General features: G+C 35.9%; 1 protein-coding gene across 6 annotated transcripts in view; it reads left to right on the top strand.

Annotated features, from left to right (window-relative positions):
* Positions 1–26,395, top strand: part of PTPRQ (protein tyrosine phosphatase receptor type Q) — a 205,234-nt gene that overhangs the window by 48,314 nt on the left and 130,525 nt on the right. For 5 of the 6 annotated variants that reach the window (XM_024737185.1, XM_024737184.1, XM_024737187.1 and 2 more), the window contains exons 19-22: positions 3,346–3,466; positions 21,158–21,318; positions 22,008–22,153; positions 26,067–26,235. In XM_024737185.1, the coding sequence (XP_024592953.1) occupies positions 3,346–3,466; positions 21,158–21,318; positions 22,008–22,153; positions 26,067–26,235 (597 nt within the window). The remainder of the gene's footprint in view (positions 1–3,345; positions 3,467–21,157; positions 21,319–22,007; positions 22,154–26,066; positions 26,236–26,395) is intronic. The other variant, XM_024737186.1, reaches the window with a different exon arrangement.

Genomic DNA, 26,395 nt, shown 5'->3' with positions numbered 1-26,395 from the left:
TCCTAACCTGAATAAAATCAACTTTACTACTGAGACCACTTTACAATACTACTTCACCAAGTTACAGGCATATATCATGCTAAGAAAATTACTTTTGAGAGATATATTTGGAATTTGGATTTACGTTTTGTGTTTTTTACATTGGGTATTTTGAGAATGTTACTTTTCTTCTGTAAAAGAAGGTCCCATTGCGAAGAGGGCCAGGTCTGGATGTAACATGTGCTTGTAGAATATCTTTTTTCACCCTCTCAGGTTTCCCCAGCTTCACAGTAAGCTGCACTCTGTGGTTCAGATTCTAGTCATTCACCAGGACAAAATGTATGTTACTTACTTCTAGAAGAAGAAAGGCTTTTCTCTGCATTTTTCTTACTTTACTCCAAGTAATAAAGTCTTCAGAAGCCCTCTTCCCCCATTTCAGGTCCCTCTATGTTTTCCCCTCCACCAAAATACTTCACCAAAGCATCCTGTTAAGGTGATCTACCAGGGTCAGAAACTGGTAGATCTTAGCTTCTACCCCCATTTCTAGAAACATAGAACTGGTTGCCCCAGTTTCTGAGTCTTCTCATGGGTTAGTCTTCCTTAGTTATTGCCTCTACTTTCCACTTTCTACGTTCCTTAGTTATTTCCTCTACTTCAGAAAAACTCACCTGTCCAAATTTTCATTTTTTTCATAGATTCTTCTTGCTCTCAAAGTGAAAATTAACCAAATAAAAAAGTTCTTTCAAAGAGACCATGGCTAAAGGCTAGGGAAGAAGGTTAGCTCTCCTTCTTTCTTAGTAATGTCTAAGAAAGATGTATTAAATCATTTTAGCAATGCCCTAATAGACATAGTACCCTCTTTATTTCCAATCTAATGAAATAGTCCCGATAGTAAGAATCTGAGGTCTTATATGAAGGACCCTAGACCAGTAGTGAACATATATTTTGAACAGGCAGAGTTTATTACCACTCAAGTCAATAGTTGCAAATTATACTATGCATCCAAATTACCTGGGCTGTTAAAAATGCAGTCATGGTAAACTTCCATCTAAGTCCTTGGCCCAGTTATTGATATAATTGCTATGGAATAGGGTGAAGAACAAGACCTCTTTTAGAAAAATTATAGCAAATCTAGAATGGATAAAGGCTGAAAAGCTTTGCTTTATTGGGTAGTAGGAGCTCCTTGCTTTCATGGAGCTTGAAGTTCAGCAGAAGAGATCTAAATTTGACAAATGTGTAGACAAGTAATTTTTATTATTCTAATTACTGGTTTAAGTGTTCACCAGGACCAAAACCAAGGAACTTTAGCTACTCTGAAGCATCCAGGAAAATGTAGCTGATTAAGTTATGTTTAAACTGTGACCTGAAGACAGATGAGTAGAGGAAGGGTGAGGGATAGGAAAGATCATACCAAGCAGAGTGAGTAAGAGCCTTAGGAAGACCCTTATCTGTCCTCATATGCTCTGTCTTGATGACTTGGATAGATTGCAAAAGATATTGCATTTATTTAATCTAATTTTTCCAATTTCATTTTTTAAAACTGCAATTCTGAATACAAAGGTTATTTTAACAAATGCTAAAATGATTGAAACTTAGTCTGCTGTAGTAGATATTCAGTATTTTATTTAAAAAGGCACGTTAGGGCTTCCCTGGTGGCACAGTGGTTGAGAATCCACCTGCCATTGCAGGGGACATGGGTTCGCGCCCCAGTCTGGGAAGATCCCACATGCCACGGAGCGGCTGGGCCCGTGAGCCATGGCCGCTGAGCCTGCACGTCCGGAGCCTGTGCTCGGCAATGGGAGAGGCCACAACAGTAAGAGGCCCACGTACTGCAAAAAAAAAAAAAAAAAAGGCGTGTTAATTACATTTATTTAGCAATAAAATGTTTTACATAAAAAAAACCCAAGACTATATTGAAGATTAAATATAAAACACCAAAAACTGATATTCCACATAAACATCTTAAAGCATATTATAGAAGAAAAATGCTCATATAATATTCTGTATCACTACTAGTTTTGATTAAAATTATTTTTTTCCAATAATAAACAAAAGTTAAGTTTTGCAATGATATTCAGAAAAAAAGTATTCTAGGTTTTTGTTTTGACAGATGAAAGAGAGTTCTTGGTTAGAGGTAATTCATATTTTGGGAAACATCTCCAAATGATATATGGATTCTTGTGATAATCAGTATTTGTTAGCATTTTTATTATAGTGCCGGTGAGAATACCAACTGAAAATATAAATTAGCTGTCACTTATTCTATAGAACTCATAAAGCTTTTCTCTGTTCAATAAATTTTTTAAAAAAAACTGTTGTTACCAAAATAATGAAAACACACACACGTATGTGTACACTATAGTGGGGATTACTCAGAAAATCAGAAAGAAAATATAATAATTCAGGCAGCATTTTCTCCAAGTTATTGGAAAAAGTGATTTGCACAAATACTAATCTATAACATTGTTCAAAGATCTGAATAAATTCTTGGAATTTCAATTAGCTATGAGTCCACTTTCCATGCATAACTAAAACAATGATCAAAATTGTAGTAATTTATACTCTTTTACATGCAAAAAAATTGTGTTAATATTCTAAGACATTACTATGCTGTTATAAAGAATCTGAGAAGTGCCATTCTAAATGTTTTATCTAAGTGGAAATATAAACTTGCTAATTAGTTTACAGTAATTTTTTTAGTGTTTATTCAATTCAGAATGGCTAAAATATTTAAATTCTTACACTATTATAGCACAGTTAGAAGTAGACCCTAAAATGTCTATATTCTTGTTTATGTGCTACATTGGCATTTCCTTTGTAACCCATTCAATTTTGAAGACTCAACAGATTTTGATATTATTTTGCAGTTTAATGACACTACTGAAATTGAGGAATGTAGTTTTCATTTGTGAGGTCCGTCATTTTAATTGCTCTCACAGTGTTATACTTACCACTTTCCCACTTCTTGGATGCATGTTTTTCCCCCATCTCTTTTTATTGTTTGTGGAGCTCTTTTATTGTATATTTATTCACCCCAACCAATAGTTTTATGTTTATTAGAGGATGATAATTTACCAAGATGTACTTGAACAGTAGGTAAATCACAGTGACATAGCCCTTGTTCTTTTTTTCTCATGAAATATTTTTTTCCATTGAATCACAGAAACAGATGTTCTAACACCACCATGCAAAATCTTCTTTTATCATCTCATTTTGAAAGTAAACAGTCTCTCAAGCCCATGGAGAAAGGCACTGTACCTGATTCATTTACCAGAAAGTTCATAATAAAAATTTTGTGCATTTCTATTTTAACTTTTTCTTATATATGTTTAATAAAATGCATTATCATATTTTCTAACTTTTCAGCTCCTGATTCTCCCCCACAAGACTTCTCTCTAAAACAGTTGTCTGGTGTCACGGTAAAGTTGTCATGGCAACCACCCCTGGAGCCAAATGGAATTATCCTGTATTACACAGTTTATGTCTGGTAAGAATTTTTTTCTTTTTTGGAGATAGTTCTGAGAACAAGTATTAATCTGTAACATAATAGGAATGCAGTTTTTAAATTTCAGATTGTGAAGGTACATTAGGAATCTGATTGTTAATAGACTAGTTAATATGCCTTTATTAAGAAACAACTTTTTCCTATATTACATAGAGGTCCAAGCATAGTCAGATAATGATTTTTGTAACCAAAACAAAAAAATGTGTATTATGTGCAATTATACTAAAATTCTGCTCTTCAGAGTCATGGACTGGTCAGCTTATGTGACTACAAGTGAATACAGAGGCTTTCAGTTTTCCTCCAATATTCTCTATGCCACTGTCTCTTTAAGTTTCCTTGAGCAGAATAATTAAACTAAAATTTAACTAAAAGATATTTCTCCAGAAATCTATTATTTAAGGTCAATTTTCTATTGAGATGTAAGCAGTATATTTATTTTTTACTGATCACCTTTACCCTAATTGCCTATTTATGAGTCAATCATGAAAAAGATGTAATCCTATAGTGCTTCTCATCAATTAACAACATGGCTATATTGCTTCATGAAAGCTCAACAGATAAAAATGCTTACTTTGATCTAATATAAATCCTTGTAAAAGGATTCACCATTCAATAACGTATTTCCTAGTGTATTTTAAATATTTCAACTCAGGAAATACAATTTACATAATGCTTTATAGAACATAGGCATTTCTTACTTTTGTATTCCTCACTTGGAAGGTTCATCATTGAGTAAGAGGCTATGGTGTTTTTAAAAAGTCTATTCTTCTCTTTCCTAAATTAAGATTTCTTGCCCCCCCAATGCCTGTTTATACCCTTTGCATACTGCTCCTTAGGACATGTCCTGTATTATTCATTGCCTGATAAGTAGTCATTTTGCTTACTCTTTGGCAGAATTGGGAGTGACATGAGGGATGTTAGTGGGAAGAGAAGCAGTGAGAAGAAGGTAACCATTCCCCTCTGTTACCCTACTCATTCATTTATCGATTCAGTTTTTCATTCCTTCATTCAGTAATATTGATAGAGTATCTATTTACCTGTGAACAAGGCCCCTGCCCTTAAGGAGCTCATATTCTAAAGAGATAAGTGGATTATATACCCAGAAATTTAAAAATGAGGGGAAATTGGGGGAAAGAAGGCTACTGTTCATAGGGTGCTTTGGAAGTCCTCTTTGAAGAAGTGGTATTGGGTTGTGGTCTGAATGCCAAGAAGGAGCTTCTCGTCAAGAGAAGATCTGCAGGAGGAGGGAACATCAACCGCATAGGCTCGGTGGGGGACACACTTGTCGTTTTGAAGACCATAGAGGAGGTCAGTGTTGCTGGAGAGAGAGACAGAGGAGAGTTATCCTGGAGGGTAGGAGGCCAAAAAAGGTCAGGAGCTAAGCCACTGTAAGGATTTTGTTTTCATTTCAGTTGTAATGGGACTTACTAGAGAATATCAAGCACCTTGGATACTTTATGGAGAATGAATTGCAGGAGGCAAAAGTGTTAACAGTGTTACTAGGTAGGAGATAAGGAGTCTGGGCCATGGATGATGCTGGGATGAAGGAAAGAAGTGGGCAGCTTTTTATAACATTTAGGAAGAAGAGTTGATAGGATTTGTTGAATGGATTGGCTGTGAGAACGAAATAAAAAAGAAATCAATGGAATCAATGATGACTTCTAGATTTTTTTCTTTCTTTTTTTTAATGTTTGTTTTCTTATTAGTCATCCATTTTATACACATGAGTGTATACATGTCAATCCCAATCTCCCAATTCATCACACCCCCACCCCCACCCATCAGCTGCTTGCCCCTCTTGCTGTCCATACGTTTGTTCTATACATCTGTGTCTCAATTTCTGCTCTGCAAACCGGATCATCTGTAACATTTTCTGGGTTCCACATCTATGCGTTAATATTCAATATTTGTTTCTCTATTTCTGACTTACCTCACTCTGTATGACAGTCTCTAGATTCATCCCCGTCCCTACAAATGACCCAATTTTGTTCCTTTTTATGGCTGAGGAATATTCCATTGTATATATGTACCACACCTTCTTTATGCATTCGTCTGTCGATGGGCATTATGGTTGCTTCCATGACCTGGATATTGTAAATAGTGCTGCAATGAACATTGTGGTACACGACTCTTTTTGAATTATGGTTTTCTCAGGGTATATGTTCAGTAGTGGGATTGCTGGGTCATACGGTAATTCTATTTTTAGTTTTTTAAGGAACCTCCATACTGTTCTCCATAGTGGCTGTATCAATTTACATGCCAACCAACAGTGCAAGAGGGTCCCCTTTTCTCCACACCCTTTCCAGCATTTGTTGTTTGTAGATTTTCTGATAATGCCCATTCTAACTGGTGTGAGGTGATACCTCATTGTAGTTTTGATTTGCATTTCTCTAATAATTAGTGATGCTGAGCAGCTTTTCATGTGCTTCTTGGCCATCTGTATATCTTCTTTGGATAAATGTCTATTTAGGTCTTCTGCCCATTTTTGGATTGGGTTGTTTGTTTTTGGGTTATTGAGCTGCATGATCTATTTATATATTTTGGAGATTAATCCTTTGTCCGATGATTCATTTGCCAATAATTTCTCCCATCTGAGGATTGTCTTTTTGTCTTGTTTATGGTTTCCTTTGCTGTGCAGAAGCTTTTAAGTTTCATTAGGTCCCATGTGTTTATTTTTGGTTTTATTTCCATTACTCTAGGAGGTGGATCAAAAAATATCTTTTTGTGATTTATGTCAAAGAGTTTTTCCTATGTTTTCCTCTAAGAGTTTTATAGTGACCAGTCTTACCTTTAGGTCTCGAATCCATTTTGAGTGTATTTTTGTGTATGGTGTTAGGGAGTGTTCTAATTTTATTCTTTTACATGTAGCTGTCCAGTTTTCCCAGCACCACTTATTGAAGAGACTGTCTTTTCTCCATTGTATATCCTTGTCTCCTTTGTCATAGGTTAGTTGACCATATGTGCGTGGGTTTATCTCTGGGCTTTCTATCCTGTTCCACTGATCTATATTTCTGTTTTTGTGACAGTACCATATTATCTTGACTACTGTAGCTTTGTGTATAGTCTGAAGTCAGGGAGTCTGATTCCTCCAGCTCCGTTTTTTTTCCCTCAAGACTCCTTTGGCTATTCGAGGTCTTTTGTGTCTCCATACAAATTTTAAGATGATTTGTTCTAGTTCTGTAAAAAATGCTATTGGTAATTTGATAGGGATTGCATTGAATCTGTAGATTGATTTGGGTCATATAGTCATTTTCACAGTATTGGTTCTTCCAATTCAAGAACATGGTATATCTCTCCATCTGTTGGCATCATCGTTAATTTCTTTCATCAGTGTCTTATAGTTTTATGCATACAGGTCTTTTGTCTCCCTAGGTAGGTTTATTCCTAAGTATTTTATTCTTTTTGTTGCAGTGGTAAATGGGAGTGTTCCTTAATTTCTCTTTCAGATTTTTCATCATTAGCCTATAGGAATGCAAGAGATTTCTATGCATTAATTTTGTATCCTGCAACTTTACCGAATTCATTGATTAGCTCTAGTAGTTTTCTGGTGGCATCTTTAGGATTCTGTTTGTATAGTATCATGTCATCTGCAAACAGTGACAGTTTTACTTCTTCTCCAATTTGTATTATTTCTTTTTCTTCTCTGATTGCTGTGGCTAGGACTTCCAAAACTGTGTTGAATAATAGTGGTGAGAGTGGACATCTTTGTCTTGTTCCTAATCTTAGAGGAAATGCTTTCAGTTTTTCACCACTGAGAATGTTTGCTGTGGGTTTGTCGTATATGGCCTTTATTATGTTGAAGTAGGTTCCCTCTATGCCCACTTTCTGGAGAGCTTTTATCATAAATGGGTGTTGAATTTTGTCAAAAGCTTTTTCTGCATCTATTGAGATGATCATATGGTTTTTATTCTTCAATTTGTTAATATGGTGTGTCACATTGATTGATTTGCGTATATTGAAGAATCCTTGCATCTCTGGGATAAATCCCACTTGATCATGGTGTATGATCCTTTTAATGTGCTGTTGGATTCTGTTTGCTAGTATTTTGTGGAGGATTTTTGCATCTATATTCATCAGTGATAGTGGTCTGTAATTTTCTTTTTTTGTAGTATCTTTGTCTGGTTTTGGTATCAGGGTGATGGTGGCCTCGTAGAATGAGTTTGGGAGTGTTCCTTCTTCTGCTGTTTTTTGGAAGAGTTTGAGAAGGATGGGTGTTAGCTCTTCTCTAAATGTTTGATAGTATTTACCTGTGAAGCCATCTGGTCCTGGGCTTTTGTTTGTTGGAAGATTTTTAATCACAGTTCAATTTCACTACTTGTGATTGGTTTGTTCATATTTTCTATTTCATCCTGGTTTAGCCTTGGAAGGTTATACCTTTCTAAGAATTTGTCCATTTCTTCCAGGTTGTCCATTTTATTGGCATAGAGTTGCTTGTAGTAGTCTCTTAGGATGCTTTGTATTTCTGTGGTGTCTGTTGTAACTTCTCCTTTTTCATTTCTAATTTTATTGATTTGAGTCCTCTCCCTCTTTTTCTTGATGAGTCTGGCTAATGGTTTATCAATTTTGTTTACCTTCTCAAAGAGCCAGCTTTTAGTGATCTTTGCTATTGTTTTCTTTGTTTCTGTTCCATTTATTTCTGCTCTGATCTTTATGATTTCTTTTGTTCTGCTAACTTTGGGATTTGTTTGTTCTTCTTTCTCTAGTTCCTTTACGTGTAAGGTTAGATTGTGTGAGATTTTTCTTGTTTCTTTAGGTAGGCTTTCATAGCTATAAACTTCCCTCTTAGAACTGCTTTTGCTGCATCCCATAGGTTTTGGATCGTCGTGTTTTCGTTGTCACTTGTCTGTAGGTATTTTTTGATTTCCTCTTTGATTTCTTCAGTGATCTCTTGGTTATTTAGTAACATATTGTTTAGCCTCCATGTGTTTGTGTTTTTTACGTTTTTTTCCCTGTAATTCATTTCTAATCTCATAGCATTGTGGTCAGAAAAGATGCTTGATATGATTTCAATTTTCTTAAATTTACTGAGGCTTGATTTGTGACCCAAGATGTGATCTATCCTGGAGAGTGTTCCATGCGCACTTGAGAAATAAGTGTAATCTGCTGTTTTTGGATGGAATGTCCTATAAATATCAATTAAATCTATCTGGTCTATTGTGTCATTTAAAGCTTGTGTTTTCTTATTAATTTTCTGTCTGGATTGTCTGTCCATTGGTGTAAGTGAGGTGTTAAAGTCCCCCACTAGTATTGTGTTACTGTCGATTTCCTCTTTTATAGCTGTTAGCAGTTGCCTTATATATTGAGGTGCTCCTATGTTGGGTGCTTAAATATTTATAATTGTTATATCTTCTTCTTGGATTGATCCCTTGATCATTACGTAGTGTCCTTCCTTGTCTCTTGTAACATTCTTTATTTTAAAGTCTTTTATCTGATATGAGTATAGCTACTCCAGCTTTCTTTTGATTTCCATTTGCATGGAATATCTTTTTCCATCCCTTCACTTTCAGTCTGTATGTGTCCATAGGTGTGAAGTGTGTCTCTTGTAGACAGCACATATATGGGTCTTTTATATACATTCAGCCAGTCTGTGTCTTTTGGTTGGAGCATTTAATCCATTCACGTTTAAGGTAATTATCGATATGTATGTTCCTAATACCATTTTCTTAATTTTGGGGGGGTTTGTTTTTGAAGGTCCTTTTCTTCTCTTGTGTTTCCCACTTAGAGAAGTACCTTTAGCATTTATTGTAGAGCTGGTTTGGTTGTGCTGAATTCTCTTAGCTTTTGCTTGTCTGTAAAGCTTTTGATTTCTCCATCGAATCTGAATGAGATCCTTGCCAATTAGAGTAATCTTGGTTGTAGTTTCTTCCATTTCATCACTTTAAGTATATCATGCCACTCCCTTCTGGCTTGTAGAGTTTCTGCTGAGAAATCAGCTGTTAACCTTATGGGAGTTCCCTTGTATGTTATTTCTCGTTTTTCCCTTGCTGCTTTCAATAATTTTTCTGTGTCTTTAATTTTTGCCAATTTGATTAGTATGTGTCTTGGTGTGTTTCTCCTTGGGTTTATCCTATATGGGACTCTCTGCACTTCCTGGACTTGGGTGGCTGTTTCCTTTCTCATGATAGGGAAGTTTTCAACTATATTCTCTTCAGATATTTTTTTGGGTCCTTTCTCTCTCTCTTCTTCTTCTGGGACCCCTATAATGTGAATGTTGTTGCATTTAATGTTGTCCCAGAGGTCTCTTAGGCTGTCTTCATTTCTTTTCATTCTTTTTCCTTTATTCTGTTCTGCAGCAGTGAATTCCACCGTTCTGTCTTCCAGGTCACTTATCCGTTCTTCTGCCTCAGTTATTCTGCTATTGATTCCTTCTAGTGTAGTTTTCATTTCGGTTATTGTATTGTTCATCTGTGTTTGTTCTTTAATTCTTCTAGTTCTTTGTTAAACATTTTTTGCATCTTCTTGATCTTTGCCTCCATTGTTTTTCTGAGATCCTGGATCATCTTCACTATCAGTATGCTGAATTATTTTTCTGGAAGGTTGCCTATCTCTACTTCATTTAGTTGTTTTTCTGGGGTTTTATCTTGTTCCTTCATCTGGTACATAGCCCTCTGCCTTTTCATCTTGTCTATCTGTGAATGTGGTTTTTGTTACACAGGCTGCAGGATTGTGGTTCTGCTTGCTTCTGCTATCTGCCCTCTGGTGGATGAGGCTATCCAAGAGGCTTGTGGAAGTTTCCTGATGGGAGGGACTGGTGATGGGTGGAGCTGACTGTTGCTCTGGTGGGCAGAGCTCAGTAAAACTTTAATCTGATTGTCTGCTGATGGGTGGGGCTGGGTTCCCTCCCTGTTGGTTGTTTGACCTGAGGCGACCCAACACTGGAGCCTACCCGGGCTCTTTGATGGGGCTAATGGGGGACTCTGGGAGGGCTCACGCCAAGGAGTACTTCCCAGAACTTCTGCTGCCAGTGTCCTTGTCCCTTGTTGAGCCAGAGTTGACCCATGCCTCTGCAGGAGACCCTCCAACACTAGCAGGTAGGTCTCGTTCAATCTCCTTTGGGGTCACTGCTCCTTCCCCTCGGTCCCGATGCTCACACTACTTGGTGTGTGCCCTCCAAGAGTGGAGTCTCTGTTTCCCCCAATCCTGCCGAAGTCCTACAATCAAATCCCGCTAGCCTTCAAAGTCTGATTCTCTAGGAATTCCTCCTCCCGTTGCCACGTCCCCAGGTTGGGAAGCCTGACGTGTGGCTCAGAACCTTCACTGCAGTGGGTGGACTTCTGTGGCATAAGTGTTCTCCAGTTTGTGAGTCACCCACCCAGCAGTTATGGGATTTGATTTTATTGTGATAGCGCCCCTCCTGCCATCTCACTGAGCTTCTCCTTTGTCTTTGCATTCTGGTGTTCTCCAAAGAGGGAATGAGAGCATGTCCTTTTACTCTGCCATTTTGAACCAATCTCGACTTCTAGATTTTTGAATCAAAGGGTGATAACTCTGAGATTTTTGACACCATTTTGCTAAGTTAGAAATAAAATTGAAAGTGAAAAAAAATAATGAAAATGAGAATCAAGACTTTTCTGGCTGGGGTTCCAGCCCTCCACTTGTGAGAACAATGTCATTACTCTGTATGGAGTTGTCGCACAGCAATCATGCTGTGTGGGTTCAACTCCCCAGTAGTGCTTTTTGTCTCCTTTGATATCCGTTTTTTGTCTCTCTTCCTAAGATGGATTATAGATACAGGGGAAGCTCACTGAAAGTAGGATGAGGGGATCTCAAGTCTGGGATATAGTAGCTCTTCTCACCTGGCTTTTGGGAATCATCCTGGGACCCATCTCCCATCATAGCTTCTAGTTTCAAGGTTTTTATTTTCTGTTTTAGCCTTGATCCAGCCTCAGGCTTATTCTAGTGCCCTGGCTCTCTCAGCATGTCTGTCTCAACCCTCAGGTAGCTAGATGTTCTTGGTCATTTTCTCTGAACCAGTCTGTAGTGTGCAGGACTGGGAAGATGACTTCCACACTGTTCCCTAGCTCTGGATGATCTGCTAGAAGAGCCCTTAGATCTTACGGGGACATAAGTAATTACTGGACATAATTACTTACTAGACATAAGGAATGCCATATGAAAGACATATTTTCTAAGAGGTTTGCCATTTTCCTTTCCATCCTGAGAAGAAGGAGCTCTATACTGGTATTTCCTTCACAAACCTATTTGTTTTCACCACACTACCCTCAACTTAAGTTCCCGGGACACTCCTGTCTGAAGGCTTTGTCCTGTTCTTTCTCTCACCTTTTCTTAGTGGAGCAAAACTTTTTCTTGTTCTTGACTGTTGAAAGCTTTCTTTTTGCATATACTTCTTCCTTTCTATACCATGACTTACTATAAAACTTTACGGTCTAAAATCATGCAGGATTGACTCTCGATGTGGAAAGAGAATGTAAAAAACACTTTTTCCTCAGTAGAACTTCGCTTTATCTTACACGCACACGCACACACACACACACACACACACACACTGGGAGGGAGAGGGCGAGAGAAGAGAGAGACAGAAAGAGATTGAGATCCTATCTGCTTCAAGATCTGGTTTGTTAGTTGCTGTATCTGGAACAGAAAACTTCCTGGCTCATAATTGAAGCTAGATATTTGTTGAATGGATGAATGAATGAAGAATATATTTTAAGAGTTAAAAACTTAATATAGACTTACTAGCTTTTCATTTCTGACATAAGCGTAGTGATGCTTTTCCAGACAATGAATACCTTCAGTTGAATAGAGTTAGGTCTTACAAAGAAAAAACAAAGAAGGAAAAACACCTTAACATTTTAAAGAATATTATCTATAATAGACTGAAATATATAAATGGTAATGGAGTATATACAGAGATAGTTTCAAGTTTCTAGCATCTTCTTCCCTAAGATACCTGTTGGAACCACTGTAGTTAAAGGGATAGTCATAATCCTAGGTTCTTTCGTATCACTGTCACTAATCACTAATGCTTTTTTTGAATTCTTGCTGTATGAGTTTTACTGGAGAGAAAAGGAGGCATGTATCACCATATAATGGACATGCATTCTGAGTCAGAGAGACATAGGTTTGAGTCATGGCACAGCCACTAAATTATCTGTGTTGTTCTCTTAAAATACTGTATAAGTGGTGGCTATCTTTACTGGCAGAGTTCCTGTTTCAGGGTCCATATTTCTCTCACAGTTCTCAATTTCCATTATTTTAGTTCTTTCAATAACTACTAACTTCTTTGAAAAACAACATCTTTGGATATTTGCTGTTTTCAGTATGTCTGCAAATTGCAGGTTACCTGTTATATTTGTTATACTGGTGACTCCTCCCTTTGTCGTGAGTATTTCTTTACAAAATAGCTCACGAGGGTTACTGTGCAATCATTTTATAACCACTGCTGTGTGAATCACATTTGATTTGTAGATGGCATGTTCAGAAATCTTCTTTAACCCATTGCATTTTATATAAGTTTATTTATTTATTTATTTTTGGCTGTGTTGGGTTTTCATTGCTGCTTGCAAGCTTTCTCTACTTGCTGTGAGTGGGGCTACTCTTTATTGCAGTGTGCAGGCTTCTCATTGCAGTGGCTTCTCTTATTGCGGAGCACGGGCTCTAGGCGCACAGGCTTCAGTAGTTGCGGTGTGTGGGCTCAGTAGTTGTGGCTCGCGGACTCCAGAGCGCAGGCTCAGTAGTTGTTGTGCATGGGCTTAGATGCTCTGCAGCATGTGGGATCTTCCCGGACCAGGGTTCAAACCCGTGTCCGCTGCATTGGCAGGCGGATGCTTAACCACTGTGCCACCAGGGAAGTCCTGACCCATTGCATTTTAAAATAATGTTTTCTTTTAAAGTGCTTTGTGAAATAACTTTTGTCATCTAAGTAGCACTTTTTCTTCAGTAATACTGGTAAATTATGTTTATATGGTTTCAAATGAGAAGCAATCCTTTCATTCCTAGGGTGGCCACCATTAAATAAATGAATTCTACTAGAGCTCTCTAAGCTTATTCTTTTAATACACTTCGGATTGAGGTGTGGTATTCTAGTAGACTGATTATACAACTTAGTTATTTATTTTATAGTTGAATTCAACTTGGATTTGTTTAGCAATTCATAATGTCAGTAAAATTTAACAGTAGTTTTCTTCCTTGTTTATAAAACTTTTAAGTGAGTGGCCCATAAGGTGTAGCTAAAAGACTGTGGAATGCAAGTGATGCTGAAAACTCTAGCTTATATACAAACCTTGGCCTTTAAATGTTTCTTGGTCTTCTTAGTAGTTGTTATGAGAAGTAACTTTGAATCAGTCAGTCTGACAAATGTTTATTAAACTCTGTGGGGAGATAAAAAATATATAGAACCTTAAAATAATTTAGACTAATTAGAGATAAAATATGCCCATGTGAGATAACTTAAAAATACGTGCTGAGCAATATATTAGGAAGTCAAAACAGTTTTACTGCAGCATTTTATTAAATGTCACTGGTCAAATGATTCCCCCTGTAGCATAAAAGCTTACCTTTGGAAATGGCTTTCATTATGCTAAAAAGATATGCTTAGTCCTATTTCTTCCACTTTTCTAAACGATTTTCACTCTATTAAAACTACCTAATAGTTTGAACATATGATATAGATCAATAATCAGAATGGGGAGGGGGCTGTTTCAAATTTCCTGAGTTCACCTCCCGTTTGGAATGAAGTTGGTAAAGGCAGATTGATAAGTCAGGAGAACATCTCAGTGGGAACAGTATATGAAGGCTTGGAGGCAGCATGAATGAACTATATCAAGAAGTTGATAAGTAGCATTGTAGACATGAAATAGTGGGGCAGGATTAGGATGGTGGGAGATACAAACACAGGTAGATGGAGTGGTTGAGTGTAAGGGTGCTTTTGATCATTTAACCTGAGGTTTCTAGTGGGATATTAAGAACTCTGTCTCAGCTCTTTTTTTGCTAATCATTTTCCTGAATGACTTGGATGAAGCTTGGGTACCGAGGCGACAAGCAGGCTATTGGTAGGCCACCCACGCTTTGCTGGACCAGCAAACTGTTAATAAATTCTGAATAGAATTCTGTCAGTATAGTGAGTAGATATCTAGTGAAACTTCAACTTCCTTTGTTTCTTACAAAAATCAGAATTCTTTTGCCATATTCCCCATGAAAATAAATCAGCGGGAATTAAATAGAGGTGGTCTTTAGGTGGAGCATTTGCTTTGCAGTTTACCTCAGTTCCCACCACACTCTGTTTTAAACTCAATCATTTTAGTCATTTACTTTGCCTTTGTGGATCTTGAGTTTTTATACCTTCAATTTCAGGGGTCTTCTCATCCCATTTGTGAAATGTACAAAGCTAGGAAAGATTGTGATTGGGGAACAAAATATCTTGGAGAGCTAAAGAAAAGGACTCAAGAGGGCTCGTGGAATAGTTAACATTTTGGGACAAATGCTGTGTTTGGTTTCTTACCTGTCACTTGTTTTTCATGACAAAACCTTGAAGTGAAGAGTATTATCACCATTTTACAGTTGTGGAAATTAAGTCTTGATGAGGTTAAGGTGTTGATTAAGGTTACAGAACTAGAAGATGACAGAACTAGGATCATAACCAGATCTGTATTACTCTCAGATCATGCTTTCCCCAAATCACTAGGAATAAGTGTTATAATTGCCCTTTGTTCTAAAAACTCAACAGTATGTTTATAGGATTGGGAAAGTCTTAGTTTGATAACAGCATTTGTGATTAAAGACTAATGGAGTTATAATAAATTAAGCTTAGTGCGTCAACTCATATGGCATATTTCTACCAAAAAAAAATCACTGGCTTGATATTGGTCTGCATAGTTTCATGGACTTTATCCCTTAATGAGAGCATGATCATACTGTTTTATGTGTAAACCAGTTGAGTAACTGGTCCTCACAGTTACAATGGTAAATGGACAAAGCAGGCTTGTTCAGCAAGGAGTGATGATGATGGTGGAAATACTCAGGATCGAGGCATATGATAAACTATTAAATAATGGAAATAGGTGTTAGTCAAGATTCTTTTAGTTTCGAATGATTGCGCCCAACCTAAATTGGCTTAAGCAAAATAATGACATATTTAGCTGAAAAGTCCAGGGGTATACTAACTGGATGTAGAAACTCAAATAATTTCATCAAGTGTGGTTAACAGCAAGAAGCTTGGTGTGGGCAACAGCAAGATGGCCCTGTGTCTTGAGTGTAGTGGCACAGGAGGAAAGTGGAAAGAGATGAAACTGGAGGGGTGGGCAGGCCAGATACATGGAGACTTGAGGCTTGAATAAGGAGCTCTCTCTCTCTTCCTTCCCTCCCTCCCTCCTTCCCTCCTTCCCTCCTTCCCTCCCTCCCTCCCTGTGTGTGTCTATCTAGAGAGAGAGAAGAATGAATCTCAGTATTGAATGGGATTTTTAAATTTTATTTTCATCACTCACCCAAAGATTACACCCAGGAGAAAACATTCAAAAGACTTTCCATTACTCTTGGAATAAAATCCAAATGCTTTATTTTGGCCCGAGGGATTGTGTCTGTCCTTAGGGGATGAAATCTTTCTCCTCCAGCTTAAGTACAGTCCCTCCTCCTGTCTTGTGGACCCTAATTCCTATGTTGGCTTCAAGAGGATGGTTTATAAGTGTATAAGTGAGCTTCAACCTCATTCTCCTCTAATCTTATAAATGTGTCTTTTCTGCTAAATACAAACAAGCAAAACAAAGTCAAACCAAATCAAGTGAAATCAACCAGCCAAGCAAATGATGACAACAGGAATAAGAGTAACAATAAATGAATACCCTACTTCCACTCAGACTTTCTCTGAGATTCTAGTAAAGCTTTAGGATCATAGAATATGCAGCTATTTATGCTAGTTTGGGGTTCTTTGATATGTAATTATTAACCTACTGATTCAATCCATCTATGAAGAGTAAATATTCTAGAGTAATTGCAACATAGAAGACCAGTGTCATTGGAGTAGGAAAATTTGTGAAGTTGCTGGGTCATGTGAGAGAGAAAATGATTTGATAGTCAAGTAAATGCATGTTGAAATTCTTTATTTGGGGGAGTGGTATTCAGTGAGTGAAAGGATTAGTGTAGAATATTTAGATAATAGCAGATTAAAGTTTTAAAAATAAATTCATAGGAATGTACAGGAATGGGTGTATCATCAGGCTAGATTGCCCACATGGAACAAAATACCAAATGATGAAGATTAGAATTGAGACCATGACCTTTCAAAGAGTCTCGTACCTTGTCTAGGAAACCATTCATGTTCACAGTTAGGGAAATGGGGATTTTTGTTTAAGTCTTTCCATATGGTTTTGATATTCATGGTTCCTCTTAGGCAGTTGTTGCTTACCATAGTCTTGATATGATAAGAAATGAGCAAAGGAATTGGTAAAGCAGAGCAAAGAAACTGCTCTTAAGCTCTAGAATTTCCTTTATGCCCTAGATGTCAAAATGTGGTCTGTCTTTTGAAAAGAAGTGTAAATTAACTAGGAAATAACTTCATCTTAAAGACTCCATTAATTTCATCCCAATATGTTTTCCTGATGTTACCAATGAGTGTAGACAAACAGAAAAACTCCATCTTATATTTATTCAGAATAATTTCAAAGTCATTCAAATTCTTTTGATTTCTCAAATTCAAAAAGGCTTTAGGGCTTCCCTGGTGGCACGGTGGTTGGGGGTCCACCTGCCGATGCAGGGGACACGGGTTCGTGCCCCGGTCCGGGAAGATCCCACATGCCGCGGAGCGGCTGGGCCCGTGAGCCATGGCCGCTGAGCCTGCATGTCTGGGGCCTGTGCTCCGCAACGGAAGAGGCCACAACAGTGAGAGGCCAGTAAAATGATAGCACTGAAGACTCCCCAAGTTTTTTTTTTTCCCTCAGTTTGAAAATCTGCACTGCGTGGGCGGTTTGGCTGATTTTCTAAGTTATCTACTTTATAGGTTAAGTATTGTGTGACATTTATGGTCCTCCCATTTCCACACAGTTTATGACTTTGGATATGTAAGAGTTAGACCTGCTCTGTCTGGTGGGCCTTCTCTCTTCCTCTTCCCTCCTCAACTCCCTATTCTACTCTCAAACCTCACAAACTTGCTTTCTAGTGAACAGTTTCCTGCATCTCTGGGGGCTGTGCTTTATTCTCCTTTTCTACTCTTGGGTCACAATTAATTTCCTCATTCATTCTTTCTCTTTTTCTTTGCTTTTAGCCACTAGGGGAAAAATTACTGCCCTTAAGGGGATCACACTGTTATTAATGAATTGTTTTATAATTACTTACTGCTTTGTCTCTCTGTTTTGAGGGTAAGGCCTGTCTCTTACTCACTTAATAGTTCCTGACATACAATAGGTGCTCAAAGAATTTTGCTGAATTTTGTTGAATATTGATTGTATACATATCATCACTAAATACAGAAGGAGTGGGGAAGGTATCTATCTTTCTCAATTTGGAGCACTATAAAAGAACAATGCCTCCTTAACTCCCTGACATATACTGTATTCCATTTAAAAGACTAAAATAAAGTATATAAAAGAAAATGTATGAATAAGTTATTCCAAAAATTGGACTGCAACTGACCAATAAGAAGATAATCTATTTTACTCATCGTCAGAGATGTGCAAATTAAATAAATGTTTCTGGTCAGTTAAATTTGCAGAAATTAAGAAAATTAATATCCAGACAGGTGGTGAAAGTTTGCACACTTGCTGTGACTCCAGACAATAATGATTTATTAATTATCACTAAAATAAAAATTTTATAAAACCATTTGACTCAGTCACACTATTGGGAATTTAACCTGCAGAAATAAAAGTATTGTTATGGAAAGATATTTGAGTAAGAATGATTACTGCATCACTGATAGTAATATGAAAAAAAAGAGAAACAACCTAAATGTTAATTTATAGAGGGAAGGCTGAAGAAATATGCTATATCCAAATTAGGCAACTAAAAAGAAAATAATGGTACAGATTATTGTTATTAACATGAGAAAAATCAAGATATAGAACATATACTTTTATAAATGGAAATAAAATGCTATAGTGGAACACATCATAATCCTATTATAATATTTTTAAACTAATAAGAACAAAACAGACATTTTAAAACTAAACCAGCTAAAACCAGGAGTAACAACTGATTCCAGCAGCGTCAAAGCTGGGTTTCTTATGCATGGGAGAAACTGTAGGATTGCCCATGAGATGGCTCTTCAGAGAGCAGAGAGCTCAGGCCTCAGCCCAGAGGTTTCTGTGTGTTTCCGCCAATCTGGCAGCAGCATAAGAGCAAGGAGGGTGGAGTCGGATCCTTGGGAACAGCATCACTTCTCTTTCCTTTTCCTACTTCTGGGTTCTCAGTTTTATGGCAGACCATCTCTTATGTACCCAAGATACATTCTTAACTTGTACCAGAAGTTGAAGCTTCAATTGAAGATTATCTGTGCTCAGATATTTTTCTACCATAGTTATGAAAATATCAGCCACAACTCTAAACTACAAACGCCAAACAGACAAGACATATCAGTATTTGAAAAATTTTTGTTAGCACTGTTTTGTCCCTGGAGATAAACTGGAGTAGATGTGGAAACTGTACCTATGTATGCTGAGGTGGACTATTGAATTTGTTATTCAGATAATTTATAAAGACTATCTTCTTTTTACTGAAATATCCAGATATTTAAGACAAAATTTATGTTTGACCTGCATTTTCCAGGTAATTAATTGCCTTGATTCTGTGTTACTTATGGAACATAATTGGGGTTTTTCTTATTGTAGGCAGATCCTTATCTGCACTATTTTGCTGTGAAGATCAGGGTAAGAAAGTAGTCATACAAGGCAGCAGATATTATTAAAAATACGCTTGAAAAGAAAGTTTTGAAACAGATATAATGCAATTAGGTTGCTTTAGCTAATTTCATAGCTTTAGAGATCTGAATTGGACTAGCTATACTGTAGTGTTCTAATGACCTGTGACCAATGACAGGAGTATGCAGTTGGGTAAAGTTTCTATGACAAGGCATCTTTCTCAGACTAATAGCCTAATAGCCACAGCATTAAGAGTTTTAAAAGGTTCTCTCCTATAGTCTCAGCGAAGTCAAAGAGAGAACTCAGCTCTCCCTATGGCTTCTGAAAAAGGATGTGTGATGAAACTCTTTCAAATTACTGAATAGCCTGGCTAATCCTGCCTGTCTCTAATCTCATACTCTGAATCCATATTTCTCACCATGGTAAGCTTTCCAGCTATTTTTCAGATAACCATACTTATATTTGGAGTGAATTGATGCTTTTGTAATGGTAAAACCATGGCTGAAATGTATCTCTCTGTGGATATCCTTAATTCACTTAGAATCTGTTATTCCCCTTAATGATTCAAGGATTCAAATATTTCAGTGGTAAAGAAAGTGCATTTTATGTTCAGAGGGAATATCCATTTACCTCTCGGATGCCTTGTGCTTCGAAAGAAGAAAAAACTGAGATTACATGAGATTTGTATCTTTTCTGTGATATTACTCATATTTTCTTATCTAAATTCTTTAATAATTAGTTTTTTTACATCTTTATTGGAGTATAATTGCTTTACAAGTGTTAGTTTCTGCTTTATAACAAAGTGAATCAGTTATACATATACATATGTTCCCATATCTCTTCCCTCTTGCGTCTCCCTCCCTCCCACCCTCCCTATCCCACCCCTCTAGGTGGTCACAAACCCCCTAGCTGATCTCCCTGTGCTATGCAGCTGCTTCCCACTAGCTATCTACCTTACATTTGGTAGTATATATATGTCCATGCCTCTCTCTCGCTTTATTGCTCTTAAAAATCAAAATTTCTTCTTAAAATGCATAGTTTTCAGTACCATTATATACATATTCATTCTTTAAATTCTAATCTATACCCAATTCTATGGAAACTGAATTAACATGACTGAAATTAATTGTAGTGCTGTATTACTTAGCAACAGTATGCTCTTTAGACATTTCCCCCCTCTCCTGGCATTTTGGTACTTACTTGGAGAGTTTAAGTCAATATTTACTTTCTTTTCTGAAGTGATATTTCAGATACATTTAAGATTTTAATTGAGTGAGAGATGTGAGCTCTACTTTTTGCTTTCCTGTTATACATACATTATTTTAAATCTTGTTTCTAATTACATAAATAAAGGATAACCCATACTCATTCTTTTAGATACTACTATTCAGGTATTTATCATTTGAAATTGATTTGAATTGGTCTGAAGTAAATGTTACTTTTGTACAATATATGTAAAATGTGTTTGATAAATATATGGTATAAATTAGATTTTGCCAACACTTCAGTAGAACACATATTTGAACAACTAAAACATTCGTATGAAAGAGAATGCTGTAATTACTTTGAACACACAGAATTCCTAGAGAGCCATTAAAATCAGTCCAAGCAAACTCTTAATATGAACATCCTATTAACACTTGATTGAATTACTGGGTATACTTGAAAACAAAAGAATTTACTCACTGAATTATTCTGAAATTCGTCCTTTTCAGCATTTCTGGATAAGTAGCATCTTTATCCCATTAATCTGGATTAATATCTGTGCATAAATGTTGCTTATTTTTAATGTACTTGTACTCAAAATGTATCTGTAACGTTTAATTTAAAGGTCAGTTGTGCAGATAATCCTTTATTTTCCTCTTAGGGACAGATCATCATTAAAAAACATTAATGTAACTGAAACATCATTGGAGTTTTCAGATTTGGACTATAATGTTGAATATAGTGCTTACGTAACAGCTAGCACCCGATTTGGTGAAGGGAAAACTAGAAGCAATATCATTAACTTTCGAACACCCGAAGGAGGTGAGTTCTTATGGATGTAGGCCAAGTAAAAGAATATCATACTCAGAAAAAAAATGTGTCAAATATAAATATGTCTCATTAAACCTAATATCTGTCACGGTTACATGCAAAATTGCTTTTCGCTCACGCTCTACCTATGTGATGTTAATCTCTGTGCCTCAATTTCCCATCTGTATTATGGAAACGATATGTTACCTACCTCACAGGGTCCTTATGAGGATTAAATGAATTTATATTTGTAAATGCACTCAGCACAGAACTCAACATTTAGTAAGCATTTAGTGTTTTTAAATGAAACAAAGTAAAACGCATGAAGTCGGCTCTCTGCCTTTGTCCTCTATTATTCAATTTCAAAATTGCAAGTTAAATTAGAATTTCATATTATGCATTCTATATCGGAAACTTGTCATAATGTTGTTTTCAAATCTAGGGCAGTAGGCATGTTTTAGAACTGGGATAGTGTTTTATGAGTAAGAAATCCGTCTGTCTTTGCTTAGATATTGCTATGGTAGAGTGTTATGGGGATGGCCCAATGAGCCTTGTGGATTTCATTTCTGATTTCTAATTAGATATTATTCTTAGTTTTTAAACAATTATCATAACTAATCAAAGGCAGGTAACATTTAGAACATTTCACACATATTTTAGAGACACAAGTACAGTTTTTTGTTCGATCATTTGTTTTCTAGCACCAAGTGATCCTCCCAAAGATGTTCATTATGCAAACCTCAGTTCTTCATCAGTACTTCTTTTTTGGACGCCTCCTTCAAAACCTAATGGGATTATACAATATTATTCTGTTTATTACAGGAATACTTCAGGTACTTTTGTGCAGGTAAGACCTGAGTTTTCTCCTGCTTCTTTACTTACATTCTTCAGCTCTGTTGATAAAGACTTGGCATGGTAGAAAAAGTTGCTTATTAGAATTTTGTGTAGACATTTTGTAGAACTGCCATTGACATAGAAAAATGTGGTGGAGAAATAAATACATTTTAAACTGTCTAAGCATGCATACATATACTCAAACACACACATGTTTCTCTATCAGCTTCAAATGTGTTACCAACAATGAAGCTGCCACCTTTTAAAAATTCTGTATGTAAATATGGCCCTGAGTGCCTCTTCTCCAAGAAGTGTTCACTAGAGAGTTAATGGTTTCATTTACCCTCAATTATTTCTCAGCTAAAAAAAATTTCTTTCTGTTTGTATATAATATAAATAGTTTTCATGTTTGGATGTGTTTGTGTGTTTTTCTTCAATTCTAAAAATATTTTCAGTTGTTAGCAGGAGGGCTTATCATCATCATCATCGTCATTGCTTCGTATCAGATGTAATGAAACTATTAAAATGTGCTTATTTAACTTGAGGTATGCAAGGTTATAGGGTCGCACACTTTGCAGATGGACACTTTCTGAGATATGAACAATAACAGTTATAAAAATAGCTAAAGTGCATTTTGTTTAAAGAAATAGTTTTAATTTTTCAGCCAAATTCTTTTATTTCTCCAAACTGTTTCACAGAACTCTAGTAGATGAAAAGATTAAAACTGGACTGGTTGTGATTGAATCAGGAATGGAGAGAGTTGGAATATAACTTGGAAAACACTAATTTAGAAGAAATACTGCAATTCACAGAATATGTACCTTACTGATACGGACTGTTGACTGCATGTTGATTATGACTCTGACCATTATTAAGTGTTTGCATCCTTTTAAGCAGAAGGAGGATAGAGATGAGTCTTATTAATTCTAAGTTGCCTAATTCCATTTGTGATTAACAACCCATGTGTAGCCGCTAGAGTTCTTGTGAGCAGAAATCTCTGGGACTAAAGTATGACTTGATTTAGTACAGTTTAGGCTAATGAATAAGGTCAGAGCAGAACTTTGCAAGCTATCTTAAGCCTTACTCAGCAGTGAGTAAAAGACAGTCCAGAGTTTGGTTCTATTTTTATATTCTGCTCAAGGCCCTCTCAGAGTGGGACTGCATAAGAAAAGAGGATCTGTTTGTTTAACTCTGTACATCAAGCAATTTTTGCTCTTCCTTTTTGTTCTGTATTTGGGGAAGAATGGGGATCAGTGTGCAATTTTTTTTTTTTTACCACAATGTGTTCACAAATTTAATAATGTGTCGTTATGTCATAGAGGCCATTCAAATTGCAGATTTTTTTCATGCATTTAACCAATATTCAGTATTCGAAATTCAGTAGTTCTGAATCTTAGCAAAGGTTTTGCCTCTGTACAGTTTACTTTATGGCTTGTCTCTGATTCAATTTTGGTTCTCTTTGTCCACATCTAGGTAATCGAGTATAAATGTTTAACTATGATTTCAACATGATTTTATGAACCTTCTTATTCAAACCTGAGTATATAATATGATACCATTTGCAATTCATCTATCTTAGAAAATGTAATCTTTTATTAAATTATCTTAAGAGTGCTTTTAGGTGTGACAGCTGCAAGAGGGCACACAGGCTAATGATGTTAAAACATTTCTTATATTTCTTGAAGTTCATCCGTGCTTTAATTTATTTCTGAAGTTAACGTTAAATATAGCATAAAAATCTTCACTACCTAATTTTCTATTTTGGATTGGTAGAATAGAAGAAATCCTCAAAATGAAAATTATATAGCAGAATAGATGTAGAGCTGTTTTCTTCCTTCTCTTTCTTCTTCCCATAGAACTTTGTGGCATATCTCATGCATGGCACATCATATTCTGCTTTCTATTCCTGGTATCTGCTACTTATCTTAGCTCCCTCATCCCATAGCAAATAACATGAAGAAAAGAGTTGTGTGTGACGCTTGTCTTTCCATCCCCTGAAGTCCTCTGGTACAGTATGATAATGCCCAATAAATGTTTTAATCATAGAACATAAAATTCTTATAACAGATCAACATTATTTTCAGTACTTAGTTATAATTTTGGAGCACTTGAGTTTGTTGTGAAGTGATCTTTCCTTCTTCTGACTTTGTGGAATTTAATCTCTTTGCTACTACTTGGCAATACATCTTGTCCCTCCTCCAATTGTGGTATATTGTGTTTTGTATAGTATATTAACTCTTCTACATTTTAACATTTACTCACTTATGTCTCCTCAGTTTGCCTGACATAGTGTCTTTTATTAAAAAGTGTTAAATGAGTACTGGCTGATTAATCAAATTTGAGAAGTTTTTACTAAATACCTTCTGACTGCATTCATATACACAAAGAATAAACCTTAATTAGATAGTTTGAGCCACAAGACATTTTTTCCAAAAATAAATAGATGAATGGAATAATCATCTGGATAACTGGTATAATTCTAAATTTGTTACATGTCTGTGCATGTTTACTCACACTCAGCATGAATAACTTCTGGGTGATTAAAAATAATTTGTTACTTAATACTGTCATCAAGGTAGGTCATAGGTAGTCGGAATAAATTTTATAGCAAAGAAAAGTCAAAAAGCTCTATTAATATTTTAAGAGAGAATTTATGTAAGCCAGTTATGCCATGTGTAAAGTAGATGTGTTGGAAGATATTAAGTTCACAGATCATATTTTGTGTGAGATTAAATATGTTTTAACTTGTCTGTTCCTAAATAAGTCACCACAAAAGTAAAATAGATCTTTTCTGACACTTACTCTCCCCCACTCCCTATACTGGGAAAGAACCACAAAAATTTGCTGAATTTAGTCTGTTGATACATTGCAGAACCACGATAACTATAAATTTTAGTCAAATTGATTATCCTGTGTTACTAATTTTCATGAACTTTTTACTAATTATCAGTTTTTTATCGTGTGCCAGAGATGGTATTGTTTTATATGCTTTATATTATCTAATCCTCAAAAGCCCTCTGTGAAGTGGAAATGATTATTCCCATTTTACAGTTGGAGAAGCTTTGTGATCAGATGATTTATCCAGAGCTGTTGCCAGAATTGAATGCAGGTCTTTGGATTCTAAGGGCTTTGTGCAGATTGGAATGATTCAGATTTCTCAGTATAAGTAGACATTATTATAAAATTATTCATACTTAATTCATATTTAATTACCTACGTGACTTTTTTAAAAGTCTGTTTTCCTTTATTTTAGAATTGATTTTGACTATGTGTTTTGTGTTTAAAATTTGGTCAAGGAAGGGATGATTGTAATTCCTTAATTATCAAAAAATGCCTTGGGACAAATATAACTAGGGTCATGCAAGAGAATTTTTAAATTTCTCTTACTCAGCACATATGAGAGTGTATCCAACTGCCTTCCCATTTCTCTACATGATTGTAGAAAAAAAGAGGGTCTATGAAAGATAATAACCATTTGAGTTCATAGAAAGAGGTGAACACTTTCGTAATTCCTACACTGTTAACAGGAAGAAAACACTTAAAATTTTTATAATACTCCCAAACTTGTTTAAAAATATATAGTCAATGTTTTGAAAAATACTTGAATGTTTCATAAGGGAAACTGACACTGGTCAGCACATTGTAGCATTTCCAGTTCACCACTAGACCTTCCTCACTGCAGCTAGGCTTGGAGTTTCTGCTACTCTGTATGTTGATTTAATAAAACTGCTACCATCTATTCCTCTTTTAGTACAAACATATTTCCAGTTTAATTATTGCAATAAAAAAGTTCTTTGTTTATTTTCCTCAAAAATTAACATATTAAAATACTGAGGCAACCAATCCATGAATAATAATTACTTTGAAATGCTCATGTATACTAAAAATATACTCTGAACAATTAAAACAATATGTTTATTTTTCAGAATTTTACACTCCATGAAGTAACCAATGACTTTGACAATATGACCGTATCTGCAATAATAGATAAACTGGCAATATTCAGCTACTATACATTTTGGGTAACAGCAAGTACTTCAGTTGGAAATGGGAATAAAAGCAGTGACATAGTTCAAGTATACACAGATCAAGACAGTATGTAAATGAAAAGCATTCATTAATGTTTAATAGGATTAATTTAAAACTTTATTTCAGAATCTTTTTCTATTTGTATGTATTGGTAATAAAATATGTGTTTTATTTAGGCACATTTAACCAGTCATAGAAGTTTGAAAATGCATTTAATATAGCTATA

Source organism: Neophocaena asiaeorientalis, unplaced genomic scaffold (assembly GCF_003031525.2).
Source record: "Neophocaena asiaeorientalis asiaeorientalis breed wild unplaced genomic scaffold, Neophocaena_asiaeorientalis_V1.1 scaffold134, whole genome shotgun sequence".
Taxonomy (NCBI): Eukaryota; Metazoa; Chordata; class Mammalia; order Artiodactyla; family Phocoenidae; genus Neophocaena; species Neophocaena asiaeorientalis.
Note: the sequence above shows the minus strand (reverse complement) of the source record. Positions and strands in the feature narration are given on the sequence as shown.